Genomic DNA, 21,844 nt, shown 5'->3' on the forward strand with positions numbered 1-21,844 from the left:
TAATATTGTATTTATTTTTATTTGAAAAATGGTTTAAAATTTTTTCCTCTTTTTATTCCCCTTCCAGCTCCAAACTTCAAATTAGAATATTAGAGTTTCATTAGCTTCCAAATTTTTGGCATGGCTTCTAATAAAATTGGAAGAATATGCAGGGAAGAATAGTATGGTCATGCATATAAATAAATAAATAAATTGTTCAATTTTTTTTTATATAAAAAAATTATTTCTCCCTTCAAAAACAAAACTTCAAATCAAATTATTAGAGTTTCACGGGCTTCTGGACTTGCGCAAGATAATAACATCATAAAGTTTTAGCTGAGAAGTTGTACAACAAAAAAATACATGTCACTCTAAATAAATGTCCCGTGACATGTATATAAACCCATAATAATTTTTACTTGAAAATAATAAATGTAGAAATTGAAGACAACGTGGAGCTGATTGCCGGTGTGACGCTGCCGAGAAATCCCACTGCTATTCTGCTACAGAAAGTAGCTAAGATTGATAGCAAAGATTTTCAAACCCCATGTACTCGTCATTCTCCAGCTTCTCAACCATGTTTGCAATGCCAACTCCACCTGCAGCAAAATAGTCATAGTGAATATTAGCATCTTGCCTTTTTTTATAGGGTAGGAAAAAAACATGAATCACAGGGTTCCCTCTAAATCTTGAAATGAAGAGGAGATTTGAGCACCTAGGCTGATTGCGCTCACAAAAATTGTCAAAGCCAGTATGAAGATGATTATTGATGCTCTTCCAAGAATTGCAATTATCCTTCTGATCACATGCTGACCAGCAAAGGCAGCAATTGTTGCAACTAAAACAAAGTAAGCAGCTGCAGCAAAGAAGCAGAAAACAGACGCAGAAGGTTAGCTGGGTGATTGGTGACAACTATTACTGCTGCAGAGTTGATATCCATGTACACTGCTGCTACATACCATATGGGACCGGGAAACGATTGAGGAGGTAATACTCTACTACTGACATTGAAGATGAGAATGCCATTGCAAAAGTTGATGTTGCACTTGCTACCTGCAAAAAAGGCAACGAGAATCTCTGATGAATCTTGAGGCTCTTCGAATGATCACTTCATTGGTGCATAGCAGGGCAGATTGTAACAAAAATCTAACATCATAGTTTGACCACTAATAGTATGTGTGCCTCAATATGCTTGTGACCGTTTCTTTCCTCTGCCTTTACTGGATTCTGGATTTTTAGTGATATTGTAGATGCATGAAGGAGGTTAAGTACATTACCTGAGGAGGAATTCCTAATTCAAGGAAAAGAGGTCCCAAGATGAAGCCGCCTCCTAGCCCAAGCAGTCCACCTACTATTCCAGCTATTATTCCACATGAACAGTAGAGTAGAACCTGGTGTAACTTCCAATTTGTGATTTCCTTCCCTTTGGATGCTATCACTCTGGTCCCCTTGCACAAGCATATGGCTTCGAAAAGCGTAACTGAGGCAGCAATTGGTACCTGTATAAAGTCAAACTATCATGTTCAACTGCTTCTACTCCCCAGAAGCGCAACACACAGTATGTTTCCAACAAGGGATCCTCAAACTTATATGTGCGGATATGTGCCTCAACATTATATGGAAATCAATCAAAGATAGCAGATTATCAGTAGTGTTGCAGTATTTCTAATCCATTTCATTTCATGGATTAATTGTAAATAGATGAATTCTTGGTTCTCCTTGGATTGCCTATAGGCTCAAGGTAAGAAGCTAAATCTAGTTTTGGATTTTCTATAGCCATATAGACTAGGATTATTCCATTTGAACGCCATTTAAGCTATTGTTGGATCATCTTGTGTGTGCTTGTTTGCGAATGTCAAAGGCAATTCTCTTTAAAAGATTATTCATATTTTCATTTTACCTGCAATGAGTTCAGGATCCAGTACATGACTGAGCAGGTTGGAACATTTGTCTGCATAGAGATTCATAAAGATAACATATTTAGTAAATCTTTACTGCATAAATTTAATATCCAAGGTTACAACTCTTTAAGATTGTCCTAGCAGTACAGAATTATGATTGCTTGAAACTCTTCTAAGGCCTAGGAAAGACTAACTGAAATTCGATATATGGCCTCAGAATGGAGTATAATAGTTCACCTGAACAATTTGAACAACAAGAAAGGCCACCCAGACATAGACAAGCAGAGCTAACTCTTTCCAGCGAATGTTTTCCCGTAGAGGTACCTGATTGTGAGAACAAACAGAAGAATAATGAAATTTAGACTTCTAGAGACAGCATTGCTGTTACAAAAAAGGTGACATTCTTGATCTCACCTCATCGTCATGTAGAACAACTGGACCACTTGGAAGTGGCTGGTATTCTTCTTCAGCACCGTCTGCATATTAATCAATTTTTACTCAAACTCTTTTCATGTGTACATTTCTTCAAAGACATTTTTCTCAGTAGGACTATGCGATTTACTGCCCTGATATTATACTGTTATTTGAAGGAGGAATTTACCTTTTTCTTTAGAATGGATATAAGACTCTAAGATTAAATGATAACTTCTGGTACAAATTGCAGTTTCTTGGATAATAGGCTGTTGATCTAATAATAAGTTGGCATACAATATAAGAGACTATATGGTCTTAAGAGAAAGTTATTCAAATCCATTGTTGACTGATTGTCATATGTTTTCTTCCAATGTGCTATGACTCTGATTAAGTGGACTTTCAACAATGAACATCAGCTTCTATCTGTTTTATAATCCTATTAAGACTATTATCTTTCCATAATATGAATCTTTACATGGAGGGGAAAGCACAGGCGCTAACCTCCTGGTTTGGACTCTGATTCTAGCTGCTTGGCTGCTTCCTGAGTGTCAATGAGAATCTCAAATTAGCCAGAAAAAAAAAAGCCATTATAAGCTCAAGAATTAGTAAGTAGAAAACTTTACCTTTTTCATCACACTCTCTTTCTTCCATGTATCTATCCCTTTGAATAAAGCTTTAGTAGAAGTACCTGAAATAAGCAGTTTTTATGGTGGCTTGCATCGGTTTCATATATCAGAAGAAATAAACATCACCTTGTTAACAGGAAAGTTTCATTCTTTTTAATGTATGGGATTAGTTAAGAAGTAATCAAACGCTAACAGCCCTGAATTGCAAATGGAATGGGCATGCATTCTGCGTTGTGTTCTAATTCTTCTTTCTGAAATGAAACCTATCATGGAGATTGATTAATGTGAAGATGCTTCCTTCAATATTTGCTTTACCTATGAAGAGGATAATAAGCAGAACGGTAACCATCCAATCAGCAAACATGACATTGAAGGCAACTCCAATGCTGATTCCAAGCATGAGCATAGGCTGAAAGAGCAAAGCCAGGTCATAGTCTATTATGGGCATGTCCAGTGTTGGGTGCCTAAGTCTCAGGTTGTAATATACAGTTGCTCCTGCTGCACCCATAATCATACCTACAATCACGAAATCAGAATTATTAACATACTTATTACTGAGCATTGATAGAGTTGGAAATAGCAGATGTCTATTTACTTACACTTGGAAATGGCAGTGGAAGATTTCGGATCGAAACCGATGATCAAGGTGAGCATCGGTACAAAAATTCCACCGCCTCCAACTCCTCCAACGCTACCCAGAGCTGCCCCAAAGAATCCTACTATTGTTCCTACCACAACTCTCCAATCAAACTTCATGTCCTGCACAACCAAAGTCTCTACTGTCAAAACAAAGCATCATAGCATATAGAATATGATAATAATGTTTGACTACCAAAAAAAACGTAACGATTCAATGATAACTCACAGGCCAAACAGGCTCATAAGAAGACTTCCCACCCTGAAATAAAAAATGAATCATTTTTACTATATAGCCAGGGCTCATTTCTTTCTTAACCAAGGTTTCTGCTTCTTTATCTTTCAGCAGTCTCTCTGCGCTGGCCATGTTGGTCATTAAGACTTGAACCAGAAATATCAAACATGTTAGCACTGCTGTTGTTGCTAAAGCTCTCTGGCTCACCATAATTCTAGCCATCTAGGGAAGTCCAAGAAAGAGGAACCCTAAAGAAAGAGAGTGTTTATGACTTTATTTCAAAACAATCAGTGTGTTTTCTGGATTTGGTTGCTAAATTTCGTGTGTTTCTCTGCTATGAAAACAGTAACACACAGTTGAGGAAGCTTTGAAACAAATGAAGAGTGCACCTCTTGAGTACCTACCTAATGTCTACATATATACTCTCCCTTTTTTCCCTCTCTGTGGTCCACTAATATTGATTGCATTTATTTATTATTATTTTAAAAAAAAAAACTCAAATGGTTTTCTTTATATTTATTCATTTCCCTGCTTTCACCATAATTTAGTAAACCTATCTATTAAAATTCCCAGAAGGGAGAAAAGTAAATCTCAATTTGTTTTATCTTTGAAATTCATCGTACTCCTTTGGCCTCTTTCATGAATTTATCTTCATGCAGTAGTTGGATTCCCTTTTCAAATTACAGAAAAAATATGATTTGAAAGCAAGAAAACTTCTTGCTGGATCGAATCTTATGTGTCGACTCTATTCTCGGAACATGAATTGTACATTCGTCTAATGGCGCATACTATCCTGTGCACAAGGTCAAAGCAGCTTATTCTCGGGGACTGAATTATTTGCATTACAAACATTTTCTGTGCCATGCAATTTCGTGGAAGCTGAAGTTAAAACATAGGAACGGCAAATGATGTTGAGTTCAAAACTCTAAAAGGGTTGCTACGGTGTTTAATTATGCCCAAATCATGGTTATAAAATTCGATTCGGTAAATCGGGGCAAAAACTAAATTATAAATTTAAGAAAATCTACCTTAATTTTTTTTAAAAAATAAAATTATATTGTTTTGATCTATTTTTTTTAAAAAAATTAACAAATCTTAACTACATCAACTTAGATTTTTGACCAAGTCAGCTAGTATTTTTTCTATTTTTTTTTAAATTTAAACTAGTTTAAGTCTTGAATCGTTAAATCCCGAATCGATTTTTTAAACCGGTTCGGAATTCATAGCCATGTGATGTCCAATTCCTAGAATTACTCTAATCTCTGATCATGTCCCTTCCATGACAAGTGTTTATCTTTGATGATTGATACTCAATAACCTTGTACAAATCACATATTTTCCTTCGTTGTCTCTAGCCTTATAACATCAGACATGAAGGCAGGAAAAAACATGTAAACGGGATTCCTAAGAAATTTCTCAGAACCAGCAAAAAGTTCAAAACAAAGCAGTACGGAATTTTTTTGAGCTCTAGTGTAAGTTGCAAGAAACAAAAAGAGAGAGACTAAACTCAAGCCAGTAGCAGAACGGACGGCATGCAACAGCCACCACAAGCCATTAATTTGACAAAGCACCAAGAAGTTTCATGGCTCATGGATGCTTCTTGGCTTTTCCTTCACCAAATCTTATCCCTCGCACTTCCAAACAAAATCATGGGACATCTCTCTCTCTCAAGCCAAGTTTACAATATTGCATATAAGTTGAAAAGGGATAGAAAGCAGCAATCACTAATACACGACGGCAACCATGAAAAACCAGTTGTTCGAAAAGCTGAAAGTGATTACTGTGACGCCAAACTACCTATATATGGTGATCGGTTTATTTACCCAAGATTTTTGTACTGTTGCATTGATTTAATAAAAGGGGTATTGCTGACAAGGTCCAAGAGGGTAAATATTGGAAATCTTTTTTTTTTATAGGCCATTATTAATTTTTCAATTTATAATAAGAGGCATTATGTGATGATTTATTGGTTTAATGTATGTAGTCTTATTTTGTTTATGGATCAATGCATACGAGAAATTTTTTAAAAGCGTGGGGACAAACGATGTAGGTTTAGCAAGCACGATCTAGTTTTTGATGGATGGATTATTAGGATTTGTTATTGTTATATATAGAAATATATCCTCTCTTCAACCAACCCAAATTAGCGTTTTGAAACTTGGCACGTGACAGTATGTGACGAAGCGGATTAAACCGTGTTTTTTTAATTTTTTATATTTTTAAATTATTTTAATAGGTTAATATTAAAAATTTTAAAAAAATATTATTTTAATATATTTTTATATACAAAATACTTTAAATTATAAGTGTCACTACACTTAACATGTGCATGTTCTTTTTGAATTGACCATGTAGTTCATCTAAAGAAACTTAATTGACTTTGGATAACTTAATATTTTATTTTTTCAAAACAATATCATTAGATTTTTTTAAAAATAAATTGTGTAAATGATGCTGTATTTTTTCTTCCTCTAGAGTAACGTTTAGTATTATAGAAAGCGGTAATAATTATTTTTTAAAATATTTTTTATATAGAAATATATTAAAATAATATATTTTTTATTTTTTAAAATTTATTTTTAACATTAAGCAGTATTTTTATCTGCATCCCACACGCTGCTTAAAACTCATTCGCCTAACTTCATTGTCGAACTTTTACATCGAATCAACTTGTTTTATAATCAACCATGGTGGCACCTTTTGGGATACACACGCAACCGAAGGCGGTGCGATGTCATATCTTTATGTTAATTTTACTCCAATTTAATCCCAGTAAAAGCTTGCCTATTACACTTATGGCCCTATTTCTTTTTTACTTTGTTCTTGTTTTTATCATAGTTTTTAGACCCGGTTTGGTGGCCGTTCCGGTCCAAGACCCGGGTTCCGGGTTTTGACCGGGTCGCCCAGGTCAATTCTCTTTTTTTTTTTTTAAATCAAAACGACGTCGTTTTAGTAAATAAAAAAACAAAAGTCAACGGGTTGCAACCGGGTTTTTGACCGGGTCACACCGGGTTTTTTCTTTCCTTGTTTTTTCTTCAACCCGGTCCAGTTCCAGCTCCGGATCGACCCGCCAGGTCGGGTCGGATTTTAAAACTATGCATGTTTCGCCTCCCAATCAATCGTTCAAGCTCCATTGCTGGATCAAAACAATGTGACTTGTAGATGTATAGACTACATTAAGCTATCACTTTTTGTTTATTGTGATATTGAACCAACCAATTATTGGATTTAATTATCTTTTAACATGTGTCATCTTTGTCGAATTTCAAATCAATTAGACTATTGCTAGTCAGTCGCTACATGTTATGCTACGCTGTGAGATGGAGTAACTTTTTTTTTTTAATGACAAAAAATATATTTTGTATTTTCACTGACCACAACAAATTAAAAAAAAAAACTAACACGGTGTTATTTTATTGAACCGAGAAAAGGTCATGGATAAATTTATTAAATCAAAATGCAAGGGAGTTTTTATTTCATGACCCATTTAATTTGAAGGATAAAAAGATAACCTGGATATCTAGTGAAAATATAATTTAACAAAAAAAAGTAAATTTATATTTTTTTAATGTTGTGATAATGATAAATCGGAGCAACACTAGTCAGTTCAGGTTAATTGTAAGATTTGCAACCTAGATCATCAAGATGACCACAATGCATTAACTCGGTTGTCAAGTTGTTTCTTTTGTTTTCTTTTACTTGTTATCTTTCTATTTGGGTCTTATTTGGTCTCAAGTGAGATGATATTGGAGACTAAACTAATGAGTTGTATAGGATACAATGCGGGGCTTAATTGAAAAGATATTATAGATTCATGGATTTAAACCAACGAAGGAGAGGGAAAAAGTCTAGCATGTATAGTTCACGCCCCAACATATGGGAGATACCATTATGGTTTAAGTAGTGTTTGTGACCTCATGCAACCTTTAAAAACCGACCTTCTTTGGTGCAAGTGGATTCATCGCACCAATGTCGTTCCACTAACAAGGCGCATGTTAACTACGGCGATCCAACTTGGCTCTGGTGGCTGTGTTTTCTTTGTTATTTCTCTTTCTTTTTTTTCTATCATCCTCTCGTTCCATACAGTTTTTCTTTTTAGTAAAAAGAAGCTCCTTTGTTTTATCCTCACTTCCAATTCTAGTCCCTTCATTTTTAATTCAATGAAAATAAAATGAAACTATTTTTAACAAAATCAAGTGTCATCCAAAGTCAATATTTTTTTTCGCAACTAAAAGAATCCCATACTAAGACAATCTAATCATAACACCAATCCCAAATGTATATGTTGAGAATGATAAAATTATGAATCTTTTACATGAATGGTTCAAATGTATTTATAACTCTTGAATTCTGTTTTTTTCTTGAATGTGGGGGTTGAAAAGTCATTTCATCTAACAACATTAATGAAAAATAAATATCTCTTACGCATGCATTAATGAGAAATAAACATTGATTATATAAACATTAATAAAAAATAAATATTTCTTATATATGTATTAATAATATAAAACTATATAGGACATGAGAGATTCTTGTATATCAAATAGTATAACTGAAGGAGGATCCAGACTAAAAAGTTTGAATTAGTAAAAAACCTTAAGGAGTTAAGTGTTGTATCTAGACTACAAGTCTAGACTTAAAAAAACTGATCTCGGTCAAACAACAAAGCTCAATATACATCGAGACATGCGCTTGGTGCCAATGATCCAAGCATGATGCCTCAGCCCAAACCAGTTTTTAGACCCTGTAGGATCTAGGCCGACAAAAAATTGTTTTAGAAAATGATAAATCTTGATCCATCTGTTAATAAATTATTAAAATTAATGGACAGTTAGGTAAAAACTGAAATAGATATTAAAAATAAAAACACTGAGGTTTAATGACATTAAAGACGTATGCGACATTAGGTTTAATGACATTAAAGACGTATGCGACATTTGCGTTTTGATTTGATAAGCAAACCAATAATTACTCTGTCCATGGTCAAAGCTAATAATCCGTTAGTTTAGACTTTTAAAAAATAGAGGGACACATGTCATATTTTTATTGTTTCCTATTTCAAAAAAAAAAAACATTAAAAATATATATTTTTTGCTAATTTTCTATTTATTTATTGCTTAATTTTTTTCCCAATTTTTTCACTCAAGAAAACACACACACACACACTCTTGTTACCATAAATTAATTAGCTAATATATATTATAGTGATTATTTAAGCCTTGCAAATCATAAGATGATCTGATAATGTTCAATAAGGGATAAGGTGATCGCTATATTGATGAGATAAACTTGATGGTTGTAAATATATAGTTTTTCATAGACATGATTTCTGATTTAATTTGTAATGAAAGTTTTGATTTTGTGTTCTAGCTAGTCTTTTTTTTTATATATATAGAAAATTTATTTATTTTATAAGGTTCTTCATTGTGCTTTTAAGATAACATTAAAAATTAACTAGAAAAAAAATGAATCATCTATTTGACCTTTAAACTAAAGTAAAAGATTTTTTCCAAACAAATAAAAATGAAAGAAAATATATTTTCCATAGGTAAATAAATAAAGATAAAACAATCCAACATTAGATAAATAAATAAAATAACAATTCTTTTTACTCTTTTTGAAATTTTAAAATAAATTAAAATATTCTCTCCAAATGTAAATAAACAAAAAATTACCACAATTTTTAATAATTTTTTTGTTTTAATTTTTTCTTTTTCTAAAATTAGGACGTGTAGAATTCTGACACACGTTCCTTTTCTTAAGTCAAAAATAAAAATAAAAATAAAAATAAAAATAAAAAATGACTTGATCATAGATTTGAGGGAATGTTGCTGGCTAACGGACCCAGCCATTGGTATCGAACTGATTTATAAAAAGGTAATTGATTCATTTCAGAATCCAGCCAATGTGCAGTTTCCAGTACCCATTACTATAGTAAAAAATCCAACCTAAAGAGTCTATGAACTGCAGAGTCGTTAACAGCAAGAAATAGCCATCTATCTAGCTCACTGCAAGAGCTTGACCTTCACAGGCTTGAGAACTGAAATACAAAATGTGATCATAACCAGGATACAGATGTTCCGGCTAATCTGCACATTTGAAACACAGATTAAAACAAGTGCAAATATCCTTGATTCATTTCAGATGCAGGCACAAAACTAACCAAACAAGAAAGTTACTTCTGTCCAAAAACTAGCACATGATAATGCAAATCCATCAGCGATACCAGATAGCAGAGACAGCAAACTACTCGGAAAGTCGAACAAACACACTCATACAGTTAAAACCAAATAAGGGAGAAAACAAACGACTTCAGTTTGTGAGATAGAAAGGTTTCTAGAGACCTTGATGAAACCTCCCCCAGTAATGGCACGACAGACCTTCAGCCAGACCACATTCTCAGTTGTCATAATCCCGGGAAACTGACCTCTCTGATCTTCTATATTCACGCTCCTTTTCACGTGACTCGGATGTTCCACGATCATAGTGGTAATCATCATCCTCCATTTGATCATACCGATCATGATCACGGTCTGGATATTGATCATAGCGGTCCTGGTCACCTTGAACATCCATGGGATCGTATGGTCCCCTGCTTCTATGATGCTCATAGTGATCATAACGCGGGTCATTTTCTGCATCTGGCAGCCTTTGCCCCTGCTCAGGTTGTTCATACCAGCCACGATCATCCTCTGGCTCAGCATGATCATAGTCCCTTTCACCGAGTCGATCCCTCTCATGTTTTGACTCATCCCTATCATGGGAACGCCCACGGTCAGGGTCACTGACTTCATAATCCCTCTCCCTGTCCCGAGTGCGATCACGATCCCGACCACGGTCTCTCTCTCGATCACGCTCATAGTCCCGACCACGGTCCCGACCTCGATCACGTGTCCTATCACGGTCACGATCACGGCCTCGTTCTCTCTCCTTGTCTCGGTCTCTCTCTCTTTCACGATCTCTATGATGCCTATCTTCTCTGTGGTCACGATCCCGTGGCTTGTCATGGGAGCGCTCACGTGACTTCTCCCTGTCTCTTTCCTTGTCCCTTCCCCTTTCACGAGACACTTCCCTGTCCCTGGGATACATCATCCAAATAAATCAAACATATAACTTGCAAATATGTAAAATACTCATGAATGCCCTTGTGATGTTCCACATGTCCTCCATATAATCACTGTTATTTTCAGGTAAAAACAACAGTGTGATAAACATCATTTGAGCTTCCTCATCCAACCATCACCACAACATGGAAAACATATTATACCAACACGAGAATTGTACTCTTTTGTTAATCCTCTTTCATACAACAAGTTATGTAACAGAATTAGAAAGTGTGGAAAACTTTTAAGGGTCATACCGTTCAGTTTGCCGATCTTCTCGTGTCCTTGGCTCCTCAGACCGAGAGGATCCTCCTGATTGCTGAACCTCTCTGAGAAAGGAAAGGAAAACATGTTGGATTGTCCAAAGTAACAATCATTAACTCCAAGAAGACCAGAAGCATTCAGCTTTTGAAGTTTAGCATTATTTTAAGTTATCAAAAACCCACAAGGTGAACAGAAGAAGCTAAAAAAGTGTCATAAACAAAATAAGCAAAGCATGTCAAAAATAGACTATCCCAATGCACATGATAACTAAATATAACTATATAGCCCTGGCTCAAGCAGAACTTAAATAATTCCTTGCATTGAAATTTTATTTTAAACAATTGCCATCATTAGTCATCAATAAGCACAACAGGAAAGACATTTAATTAACAATATTTGGTGATAGAAAGACAAAAATATAAAGCCAAGATGTAAAATAGTTGAGATCAGGGAAATTACCTCCCAGAATGCTTCTGATTAACTTCTTCACCCCCAACTCTGGTAGTTCCAAGTCCACCACCAAGTCTGCGAGGTCGCCAATTTGGGACAGTCCTACCTCGTTCAACATCGACTAGTACCCTTCTTCCATCAAGCTTCCGCCCATCAGCTTGCTTATAGGCACCTGGTCATGTTGACAAGCAGCAGTTAGAACCACATGACATGGAATGCATATTCAATAAACAGTGCAAAACAACATATCAAACCTTTCATGTCTCGTGTATGCATGTATTCGATGAAAGCATATCCTCTAGGTTTATTTGTCACTTTATCAGCTACCATGCGAACCTGCAATTCTCAAAGCAGAAGAATAAATAAAATGCCACTATAGAGTCAGACCTCCAAACAATATCCATCATATCTTTACTGTTTATTTTCCATAACCAAGTGATAGCTCTACAAAAAGTTAAAAGCAGTAAATCCTAAATGGCACGGCAGGCAGGCATTATGCCTAATTGGCCGTGCTCACCTTTTAATCATAGGGCTTCAAATCGCGAGATGCATCACCACCAGTGCTAGAGTTGCAGAAAAACTGATATATTGAGGCAAATTTACCAATTCTTGAACAGACTAGCATCCCCTTACCAGGGAATAAATTGTTTTAAATTAAAAAAATAGTTATAGATAAAATAGGAAATACCAGAGCATCTTCTCAATTGCTGATATGTTTTGAGAAGCCTCTAAAGCCAAAAATAAATTTTTTAGCAGCAATGGAATGTATTATGAAAGATTCCAATAGAAAGAAAGAGATGCTAATACTCCCAACATGTTTTACCCAGTTCAGGAAAAAGAACAGATGCCAGTCTCCTTTTGTTGCTCGAAAAAAAGGCCAAAAGGCACAGTGCATCAATGCTCTGCTCAACTTAAATCCAGCTTTGCCGGCAAGATCTTTGGAATTGGACAATAAGAAAATTGGGAGAGAGAATTTTCCATTTGTAGAATGATGTGAAAAGCCCCCTTACCAGGGATCTCTTTGTATGAAGAACTTTAATACTAAAACAATGCCTAGAAACTGGAACAACCTTACCAGGGCTCTCTTAGATGAACTTTAAACTAAAACAATATCTAGAACCTGGAACAATAACTGTTCCATTAATGATTTCTAAACCCAACTACATTGCAAGTAGAATTGTCAAGGGATCAGCAGAACAAACCTATGTCATTACCAGAAAATAGGCAGTGATACCTGTGCTATTATTTCCAATTTGCGTACTCCAACAATGAGATGGTGTTCTAGCTTTCTTTATTGCAATAGATGTGGAACAAAAGATGTGCCACAGATTCCTAACTACAGTTACCAAACAAGTGAAACTATGATGCATCACTACATTCAAGTTCAGTTGAAAAGTAAGGAAAAGGTTAACACTGATTTATAGTTCAACAAACAAATTAAATCAGCTACACAAAGGAGCACATGGGAGAACTTTTTTCATTCACAGACATTTTTTTTTGTTCATTTAAAATTATTGAAATCAAAAACATAATCCACAAACTTTTAAAACATATATTTTTGGAAAGAATATACAGATTTTTTGCATGGCATGTTAAGGAGAAAGTTGTTGCATAACCTCTTACCAAACCTGCTTGGGTATACTCAAAAATACCTACCCGTTTTATTGGTCCATAAGATTCAAACTCCCTTTTAATTCTACTCTCGGTAGTCTCATAACTCTGCAACAACAAAACAACAAAAACTAAGACACCAGTGCAGAAAGTAAATCATAAACCTTGAAATTTATAAAGGATGATACAAAATACTTACAAGCCTAGCAACGAACAATGTCTTGTATGGATCTCCCGACACATTTGGATCGTTAGTAGGATCATCTGCAAAAACAACAAGGATCCAAAAAATGTTAAAACCTGCATAGATCAAATCTTAACAATGGAATTACTACTAGCAAAGAAGATAATCTAACATTTTTGGAGCTCCTCGGCAGCCTTTTCTGCACCCTTCTCTAGTCGTGCCGCATGAATCCTAGCCTTTCTTTCTGCCTGGAGCCATGGAAAATGCACCCACAAAGTTATAGAACATAAAACAAAACTGCTTAGGAAAAACAAAAAACAAACCACAAGCCACAAGAAACAATCACAGAGCTTGCATAAACCTTAAAGAAATTAACATGTTTAACAGAAACTAAAGAATCTTAAATAGAAACCACAAAAAAAAAAAGATAAGTGAACAGGTATAGCAAGTAGATAACCCTACAGGAGTTTCAGCTTCCTTGATAGGAGGAGCATACTCCGGATCTCCAGGCTCCGCAAAGTGACTCACAAACTGAGCCATACCTGAAAAAAAATGAGGCATGAAACAAAACTCCTAACATCAATAACTAAACATCCAACAAAAGGAAACCCTTGCAACAATAATATACAATAAACAGATACCTAAATATGGCGGGCATTTTCTCTTCTCAGGTGGGGGTTTAAATTCCAGAGGAGGTCGAGGCTCAAAGAGCTTCAAAAGATTTGCTGTTAAACCCGTCGGGTGACTTTGCCCAATCTGCAAAAGCCAGCACATCCAGTTCACTCCTAATATTAAAAAATCTCACAACTCGATAAATTTCACCACTCTTTAGCAAAAACCCATCAAAAATCGAAAAGTAAAAAGTGCCACAAAGTAAAAAGTTCTCATAGTTTATTAGAGCTAAATCAATACCAAAACGTGACACAATTAACGATCCTAAACCCTAAAATTAAAATTTATAATCGAAACTACAAATAAGGAAAAATCCAAAGAAAAATTTAACAAATTTCAAAAGTTCAAAAACTAATAAAACCAATCGAGTCATTATAGAAAAAAAAACCTAAAAAAATCTTTAAATCTTAAATTAAAATCAACTTGAAAAAACAAACAAAAAAGCTTGAATAGAATCGGACCAGTTTGAGCTGGAGAACGTTGGCACGGTTCTGTCCTTTAGCGCTGCCACGAACGGCGGCGTTCGGGTTGCGCATGAAGGCATCGTTGTAATCTCCCATGGTGGCGGGATCGAAGCTGCACCAGCTAACTAGGGTTTTCGTGATTTTATAGAGAAATCGAAGTTTTAACAAGAGAGCAAGAATAAATTAATAATAACGAGCATCGATTTGGATATACAATTTATTTGGATCGGGTTTTGGAAGTCCGATTAGAACCCGGAAGCGGCAGCAAGAAAGACTGGAGAAATGTTTGGATACCTTTTGTATTATATAGCCGAGTTGTGTGTTTGTTTGGTCAATGCATACGGTGCCGTTTCTACGCAGCGTTTGCTGTTTTTTTTTTTAAGAAATTACTTCTCGAATGTTTTTTTTCCCCGACAATAAAAGAATTTTTAAGTTGACGTATTAATTGAGATTAAATATTTTCTTGAATAATTATAATGGAGAATTCTAGTCTAGTATATTTATAAAAAATTAATAAATCTTATTAAATCGTGGTTCTAAAAATTTAATTTTAAAAAAAATCTATTTTAATCACTAAACAAATCCCTTAAGTTTTTTACTTGGAATGTCTTCAAAGTTATTTAATTTATACACTTCATAAAAAAAATTATCTATTAATATTTCATTTGAAATGATTTATCTTTGTGGAAAAATTATGGTATGATTAATTTAAAGGTTGGGAAATTCTGAGTTATTTTTCATATGAAAAACTAATTTCTTTATGATTAGAACAAATACATGCTAAGGATGAAAAAACAATTTCTCTCATAACCTTCTTTACTATTTTACCCAAAAATAGTGGAATATATTCATCCTCCTATCCATCCAAGTCATGATAAGATTTGTGAAATCATTTATAATATGTTTGAATTTTTTGAATTGATTCCAATTTTTTAATATTAAAAAATCTAATATTTGAACTATTTTGAGTGTTAAAAATTGAATTCTAAATTAAATTTAATCTAACAAGTAATATAAAAATAAATCAAAGACCAATCTTTCTAATTTACAATTTCAATTAGAAAAAATTTAATGTTAAAACTAGTGTAAGATCTAAATTTTTGGCTCAAATTTAAACTCAAGTCAGCCCAAATCCAACCTAATTAATTAACCTAGATATATAAAGAAAAGTTGCAAGAGAATTATCTCTCTTCTAATTCTTGTAGCTGTCGTGATCCTCCCGAATCAAACTAAGAATTTCAGTTTTTTATCTTAAATTTTTTAGTTTAAAAAAGGTGAAAGTAACAAGTAATGGTTTTTTCTTATGTTATTTTTTTAAATAATAAATTGTTTATGAAAGAATTAAAAAAATATTAAGATTTATAAGAATTTAAAGTTAATATTGTTAAGATTTCTTTCTTCTTTATATCTATCTCTGTTTTAGAAATAAACATAAATAGTTAATTAAAATTCAATAATTTTATAGAAGCTTAAAAAAGGTACAATTTTCAATACCACTATCAGACTGGGAAGCAGAAACTGAACTATCATAATATTTAGCACAATATCAAAGGAGAAAACAGAATTTACTTAAAGAAGGTCCTTCGCATAACCTTTTTACAGAATGTACAAACGAGGAAGAGGAAAAGCAGGGCAAAGAATTTAACAACACAGTACTTTTTATAGCAGAACAATAACACAGACAGCTCACACACACAACAGAAGCTAGAGTCCGCCCCATTACATGAAATCCATGCATGGCCACCCTTACAATACCACATATGATGAGAGAAACAAATTCAATTAGTCAAAAAATTAGGGTTTCTTGGTGAGCGCCATCAACATTTTTCACATAGATAGCAAGAATCATTAGTACCACCTAAATACTTAGTCTCTCCTCTCTAGAGTTAACCCTTGAAATAGACACCAAGTAACTAGTTTCAAATCAACAGAATCACTTGAAAGAAAAATAATGACCATTTATATTTGTATGTCTGCGATCGTTGTCTGTTCTTGACCACCAAAAATGGCTCATAAATTGGCTTTTAGGCATTTAAGCTTTTTGTCCATTTTTGTGGTTAGTAATTAGACTGGCTGTTTCATTGATAATTCCTGTGGATCCCTGAAGGGTCCATTTCTCGGGAGTCATTGCTTGATGTTCCATGCTCACTGCTCCCAAATCCCTGACTACCTAACGCCACCTGCCTGAACCTTTTCATATCTGCATTATACGAATTTGTATCGTAGTCTGAGCTTCCGTTCGAGCTGGAAAACATCGGGCTCTGGCCAGTACTCCTTGTGCCCTCATTTAAGACATCCAGTAATACATCTCCTTCTAATGCACGTACTATCTATTTTGCAGAAAAATTACAAGATGTCAAATAGCGTCTCATGATAATTATTAGAAATTTACTTGTGGAAGTGAGGTTCTTTGGATACCTGGCTCATTTTTGGGCGCTTTCTAGCAGAATGGCGAATGCTGGCGGCAGCACAAGCTATCATTCTTTGCATCTCTTGATGGTTGTACTTGCTCTCCAACATTGGATCGACCAACTCAATGAAGTTGCCAGTCTCCAAAGCAGAAATCGTAAGTGGTCGAGCCTGTCCGTTACATGCACAAAAAATTATATTTACTTGTACAGAAGAACACAAGATGGCAAGTATTTCAAAAACTTTGTTGAAAGGTTTATTCTGAAAAGCATTTTAGTCAAACTTGGATAAAAATAGAGAAACCACAAACCCAGTCCACCAAGCTATCTTCCATTGCACTTGAAGGATCAACAGGTTTCTTCCCAGTTATGAGTTCCAAGAGCATGACTCCATACGAGAAAACATCAGATTTCTCAGTCAGCTTGCCGCTTGCTGCATACTCAGGAGCCAAATACCTGCATTAGCATCAAGGAAGTTTATTAGCAGCAACCTTTTCTAACTGCTTATCATTTTTTAATAAGAAAGTAGATGGTTAAGACTTTGCCATGCTATGGAAAGAGCTTTGAAATTGATTCAAGTCCACCCTTATCTAACAAAAGAATGGCTTATCATAGCTTTACCCGAAAGTACCCATGACACGGGTAGATACGTGCGTATAATTGTCAGAAGACAGCTTAGCCAATCCGAAATCAGCAACCTGAATAGGCAAAGGAGCGTGATCAATTAGCTTTGTCAACATCAGCAATATTGTTTTGATGGATCTACTGCTATGGGGGCCGGTATCATATATGTGTGTATGTATAGGATAAACTATAAATCTAGTTCCACCAAGAGAAGGTACCATGGCTTCGAAGTTGTTGTCAATAAGAATATTAGCAGCTTTAATATCACGGTGGATAATCCGAGGATGGCCTGCACATATTTTTCAATGAAGTAACATAAATATGTGATCACTGCGTGCATGTGTTGGGGGGGGGGGGGGTAGAATTTCTTACAATCTTCATGAAGGTAAGCAAGCCCTTTGGCAGAACCTAATGCAATACGGAGCCTAGTCGGCCACTCCATGACTGGAAGACCTTTTCCTGCAACCGACAGTTTGAGGTTATCATCCTAATTGGATTTTTTTGCTGAAATTTTATAATATAAGAGGTGGTGCTGGTGCGTGTCAAGATGCCTTGAAGCTAGAAGGCTTGACGTAGTACTGTCTGTATGCATTCTTTTGACAAATCTAGATCTATCGATGGCTTAAGATTGGACAGACTTCTCTGTAATCTTAGAAAGTCTACAATTAAGGCACCATAACATTTCTTTTATCGTTCAACAAGAAACTTTACAATTGAGAGGTGCCTTAGAAAACGAAGCAGAAGCAGAAACAGAAACTTACCATGAAGGTGATGTTCCAAGGTCTTGTTGGGAACAAACTCATAGACCAACATTCTTTGCCCTCCAGCAATACAATAACCAACAAGTGATACAAGATGGCGATGATGGACACGACTAATGATATCAACTTCAGCCTGGAATTCTCGTTCACCCTGTCCAGTACCTGCCTTTAAGCTCTTAACTGCAATCTCCTTCCCATTAGGCAACACACCTTTGTGCACATAACCGAACCCACCTTGACCTAATAAATTGGCTTGATCAAATCCACCTGTAGCTGCTGCTAGTTCATCATATGTGAAGGTACTTTTGTTGAAACCAAGAGCAATATTTGGTGGCGGAGGCGGCAAGGGGGGGCGGTATGGGCCAGAATTAATGGAGCTCATATCATCACTGTTCCCCATCGGTGGAGTTGGAGGTTGTGCAAGCCAGGGAGACCCCATTGCACCTGGTGATTGGGATAGCTTCACAACATGTTCTTTTGGGGGACCATTTTGCCAGTTTGATTGCTGTGCGCTGTAGTTATAAGAAAATTGTTCACTCCCTGCGCGTAAAAATAGAACATTATCAATAAAGGATCTAATTGATTTGGAATTGTAAAAAAAATGAATCACCTGGGATGCCAGATACAGAAACAAGATTCAGCAATAATCTCATAAGTATTCAACCTGATATTTACTTGAACGCTCTTCAAAATTATTTAGCAGAGATATCAAGACATCTTTTCCGTCATTTTTATGAATAGATTGGAGGGGCTATACGTGATCTATAACAAGTTCAAAATGAATTGAAGCAACAGAAGAAGCTTTTCTAGCACAACCAGTTTCTGAACATAAAATCAGACTAACGAAGTTACAATACAACTCCCTTCTCTCAAAACAGTGATTGAAGGAAAGAAATAGCTTGAACCATTCTGAAATCGGATGAACCATTTGAAATCTACTTAATTTCTAAGTTATATAAAAAGGAGGGCTTATACATTTTGTATTTGAAAAGAAGGTATACTATCACAAAACATGATATTTGTACATTAGTTGAGATAACGCAATCCAACCATGATGATCGATAGAGTGTTATAATGTAATTGTTGGGTGCACAAATTAGAAGTAATTATCTCATACTTAAAAGATGAACGGAAAAAAGAGGTGCTTTTATATATAAGATTGGCTCATGACTCAACATCTTTGTGTATAAGCTCCTTGACAAATTGGTATCAAAGATGATGGTTCGGCTTGGGATGAGTGGCGATTGTTGTTAGACTCTCGTAGCTTTGTTTACTTCGCCATGATTGAGCAAACGAGCTAAGCTCCAAGCTCTAGATATCATATTAGGAATGTTAAATACTTCCAAGAGAAGGAGTTGTGTTCGAATGGGTCTGGCTTACATGTGAAGGTTTAGATACCTCCACAGGAGAGGGAGTTGTGTTAAATACTTCTACAAAGGAATGAGAAAAAAGAGATGCTTATCTTATATAAGATGGATTCATGATCCAATAGTCTAGGTTTTTGGATTGGAGATGAGTCTTGTTTTATGTGTAAGCTCTCATAGTGCAGACACAAACCCGACACAGATGCGAGAGCCCACACATCTCCTCAAACACAGACAACTCCCTAACAGTAATCAATGGTGATAAAAATGATTTACAAAAACATAAGGTTTGGTAAAACAACATATGTACCTCCTTGAGGATTTTCTCCATAATAATGCCTATTTTTTCTTTTCTTCTTGCGCGAACAGTATGCACAGATGAAAATCAAGGCAATAAGGAATATACCGAAACCAACTGCCACGCCAACTACAATTTTAATCTGATCTGAAGTAAGTCCTCCACCATTATTTGATGAATCTGGAGGTGCTGGTTGTGAGTTTTCTGAACTTGGTGGAGGAGGTGGCGAAGCATCTTCTCTGTGTTTAGGAGGGGGTGGAGGAGGTGGCGAAGCATCTTCTCTGTGTTTAGGAGGGGGTGGAGATGGTGGAGAACGAGAATCACTAGTTGGCGGTGGAGGTGGTGGAGATGGTGGAGGAGGAGATGATGTATCTGGTGGTGGAGTATCCGATTGAGGTGGGGGTGCAGATGTTGAATTCTCAGGTGGTGGTGACGCTGGTGGAGGTGGTGGAGATGGTGGAGGAGGAGATGATGTATCTGGTGGTGGAGTATCCGATTGAGGTGGGGGTGCAGATGTTGAATTCTCAGGTGGTGGTGACGCTGGTGGAGGAGGGGGGGAGCCAGAATCTGGCGAGGGAGCATCAGGGGTTGAAGACATTCTTCTTTTTTTCTTTATCTCATGAAGAACTTCCGGCCAAAAGGTTATTTAGCGTTACACGCCGGAAACTCCACGAATCCCCCAGACTGCTCGTCTCAAGATTTTAGGATCCCTGAAAATATTAATGACAGGATCAGAAGCAATCAAGAGATGATGAATCAAAACATATATTCTAACATAAGAACTACAACAAAACAGAACAAGGATGTTTATTTTTTGTAGTATGGTATTATTAGGCTGCTCCGACAAAGCATGATCATAAATTTTCTCCTTCAAGCATGCACCTTCATGTCTTCAAAACGACTCCAATTTAGAGGCCTCACTATTTCTCATTTCCTATGATCAGATCTTATGGAATTATGGCATTTAATTTCTAACATTTCCTTCTATTGACCCCCCTGTAATTTCATGATGTGTTTTTTTTTTTTTTGTCGCAAACTTTGCAATTCCAGTGAATGGAGAATGATATTACAAACTGGAAAAAAAATTACCTGAATGAAGAAGATGGGTAGGATCTCAAAGAAAAGAGAAGGAAAAGGGGTTGCATGGTAGATACCTGTAAACCTCCTACAAAGGTGGACTTCTCTCTCTCTCTCCCCTACTGTCTCTGCCACCTTTTTTTTTTTTTTTACCATTTCTTGATTGATGCTTGTCTTCACACTTGTAAGAAGCACAACGTCGGAGACAAAACATTTTGATAAGCTACAGTTGATCCAAGCAGAAGCATGATTAATTATAAAATAAAAAATAAATGAAGTCAAAGAATAACAAGGCACGCATTTGGTGAAAACTCATTCTAGCAAAATCAGCAAAGCACGATATCCTGTAGGCAGCTACTTTTCATGGGAGCCTTTGGAATTGTAGTTGCTATATGACTTGTGAGATTATTCCGGCCATGATTTTCCCCGAAGATATATAGGAATTTGCTTCATACCCTGTCATCGTTTATTAAATCTATAGGAAGCCAAGCATTGAATTAGCAGTCGATGCGAGATACGAAGTACTAGTATTGAGGTGCGTTCGATAAAACTCTAGCCGATGCTGCTGCTGCTTTGTAGTTACAAAAAAAAGGTACAAATGCATTACATGATTAGAAAAGGTAGATGTAAAGACAACGAACCAATCTTTCAACTTTGAAGCCCACAGGAACTTCAGAAAACAATTTCAGGATAATCGCTGAACTTCCGTCAGGAAAATCTCTTAGCTTTCTTTCCCTAGAAACAAACATATGGTTACACCTTTCTTTTTGCAT

The 21,844-nt window shown here is 35.6% G+C and overlaps 3 protein-coding genes across 6 annotated transcripts; all 3 read right to left on the reverse strand.

Moving 5' to 3' along the window:
* Positions 1–217: 217 nt before the first annotated feature.
* LOC7473167 (sulfite exporter TauE/SafE family protein 3) lies at positions 218–4,196 on the reverse strand. Its single transcript, XM_002310186.4, has 12 exons — positions 3,786–4,196; positions 3,520–3,679; positions 3,236–3,436; positions 2,918–2,982; positions 2,796–2,835; positions 2,295–2,356; positions 2,118–2,204; positions 1,880–1,930; positions 1,257–1,478; positions 939–1,032; positions 695–835; positions 218–578 (listed from the first exon to the last, which is right to left on the reverse strand). Exons 1-12 carry the CDS (start codon positions 4,011–4,013, stop codon positions 496–498), a joined length of 1,434 nt encoding a protein of 477 aa, XP_002310222.2. The 5' UTR covers positions 4,014–4,196; the 3' UTR covers positions 218–495.
* Positions 4,197–9,900: 5,704 nt separating this feature from the next.
* LOC7473166 (U1 small nuclear ribonucleoprotein 70 kDa) lies at positions 9,901–14,825 on the reverse strand. Its single transcript, XM_002310185.4, has 10 exons — positions 14,537–14,825; positions 14,045–14,159; positions 13,866–13,945; positions 13,576–13,651; positions 13,419–13,483; positions 13,265–13,327; positions 11,863–11,944; positions 11,618–11,780; positions 11,152–11,223; positions 9,901–10,869 (listed from the first exon to the last, which is right to left on the reverse strand). The coding sequence occupies exons 1-10, from the start codon at positions 14,633–14,635 to the stop codon at positions 10,191–10,193; spliced, it is 1,494 nt and encodes a 497-aa protein (XP_002310221.2). The 5' UTR covers positions 14,636–14,825; the 3' UTR covers positions 9,901–10,190.
* A 1,354-nt stretch (positions 14,826–16,179) lies between these two features.
* LOC18101212 (proline-rich receptor-like protein kinase PERK4) lies at positions 16,180–21,600 on the reverse strand. Of its 4 annotated transcripts, none has more exons than XM_052454685.1 (10): positions 21,527–21,600; positions 21,149–21,467; positions 20,007–20,704; positions 18,333–18,872; positions 17,944–18,030; positions 17,790–17,860; positions 17,569–17,645; positions 17,259–17,403; positions 16,958–17,119; positions 16,180–16,869 (listed from the first exon to the last, which is right to left on the reverse strand). In XM_052454685.1, exons 3-10 carry the CDS (start codon positions 20,590–20,592, stop codon positions 16,618–16,620), a joined length of 1,920 nt encoding a protein of 639 aa, XP_052310645.1. In that variant the 5' UTR covers positions 20,593–20,704; positions 21,149–21,467; positions 21,527–21,600; the 3' UTR covers positions 16,180–16,617. The 4 variants fall into 4 exon arrangements, with proteins under 4 accessions (XP_052310645.1, XP_052310646.1, XP_024461208.1 ...); XM_052454686.1 differs by lacking the exon at positions 21,527–21,600 and having other exon boundaries at positions 20,007–20,216; positions 20,259–20,704; positions 21,084–21,221; XM_024605440.2 differs by lacking the exon at positions 21,527–21,600 and having other exon boundaries at positions 21,084–21,221.
* Positions 21,601–21,844: the final 244 nt, after the last annotated feature.

Source organism: Populus trichocarpa, chromosome 7 (assembly GCF_000002775.5).
Source record: "Populus trichocarpa isolate Nisqually-1 chromosome 7, P.trichocarpa_v4.1, whole genome shotgun sequence".
NCBI classification, from domain to species: domain Eukaryota; kingdom Viridiplantae; phylum Streptophyta; class Magnoliopsida; order Malpighiales; family Salicaceae; genus Populus; species Populus trichocarpa.

What these genes read in the sequence shown, in the direction of transcription:
- LOC7473167 (XM_002310186.4), bottom strand. Translation starts at nt 4,013, where the DNA reads ATGGCTAGAATTATGGTGAGCCAGAGAGCTTTAGCAACAACAGCAGTG. An exon ending in CTTATGAGCCTGTTTGGCCT is followed by an intron (nt 3,680 to 3,785) that starts GTGAGTTATCAT and finishes TTGGTTGTGCAG; the next exon opens with GACATGAAGTTTGATTGGAG. An exon ending in TCGTTTCCCGGTCCCATATG is followed by an intron (nt 836 to 938) that starts GTATGTAGCAGC and finishes TCTTTGCTGCAG; the next exon opens with CTGCTTACTTTGTTTTAGTT.
- LOC7473166 (XM_002310185.4), bottom strand. Translation starts at nt 14,635, where the DNA reads ATGGGAGATTACAACGATGCCTTCATGCGCAACCCGAACGCCGCCGTT. An exon ending in CATTGTTCGTTGCTAGGCTT is followed by an intron (nt 13,328 to 13,418) that starts GTAAGTATTTTG and finishes TTGTTGTTGCAG; the next exon opens with AGTTATGAGACTACCGAGAG. An exon ending in CTTATGGACCAATAAAACGG is followed by an intron (nt 11,945 to 13,264) that starts GTAGGTATTTTT and finishes TGAGAATTGCAG; the next exon opens with GTTCGCATGGTAGCTGATAA.
- LOC18101212 (XM_052454685.1), bottom strand. Translation starts at nt 20,592, where the DNA reads ATGTCTTCAACCCCTGATGCTCCCTCGCCAGATTCTGGCTCCCCCCCT. An exon ending in CTTGGAACATCACCTTCATG is followed by an intron (nt 18,031 to 18,332) that starts GTAAGTTTCTGT and finishes TGTCGGTTGCAG; the next exon opens with GAAAAGGTCTTCCAGTCATG. An exon ending in CGTGTCATGGGTACTTTCGG is followed by an intron (nt 17,404 to 17,568) that starts GTAAAGCTATGA and finishes ATGCTAATGCAG; the next exon opens with GTATTTGGCTCCTGAGTATG.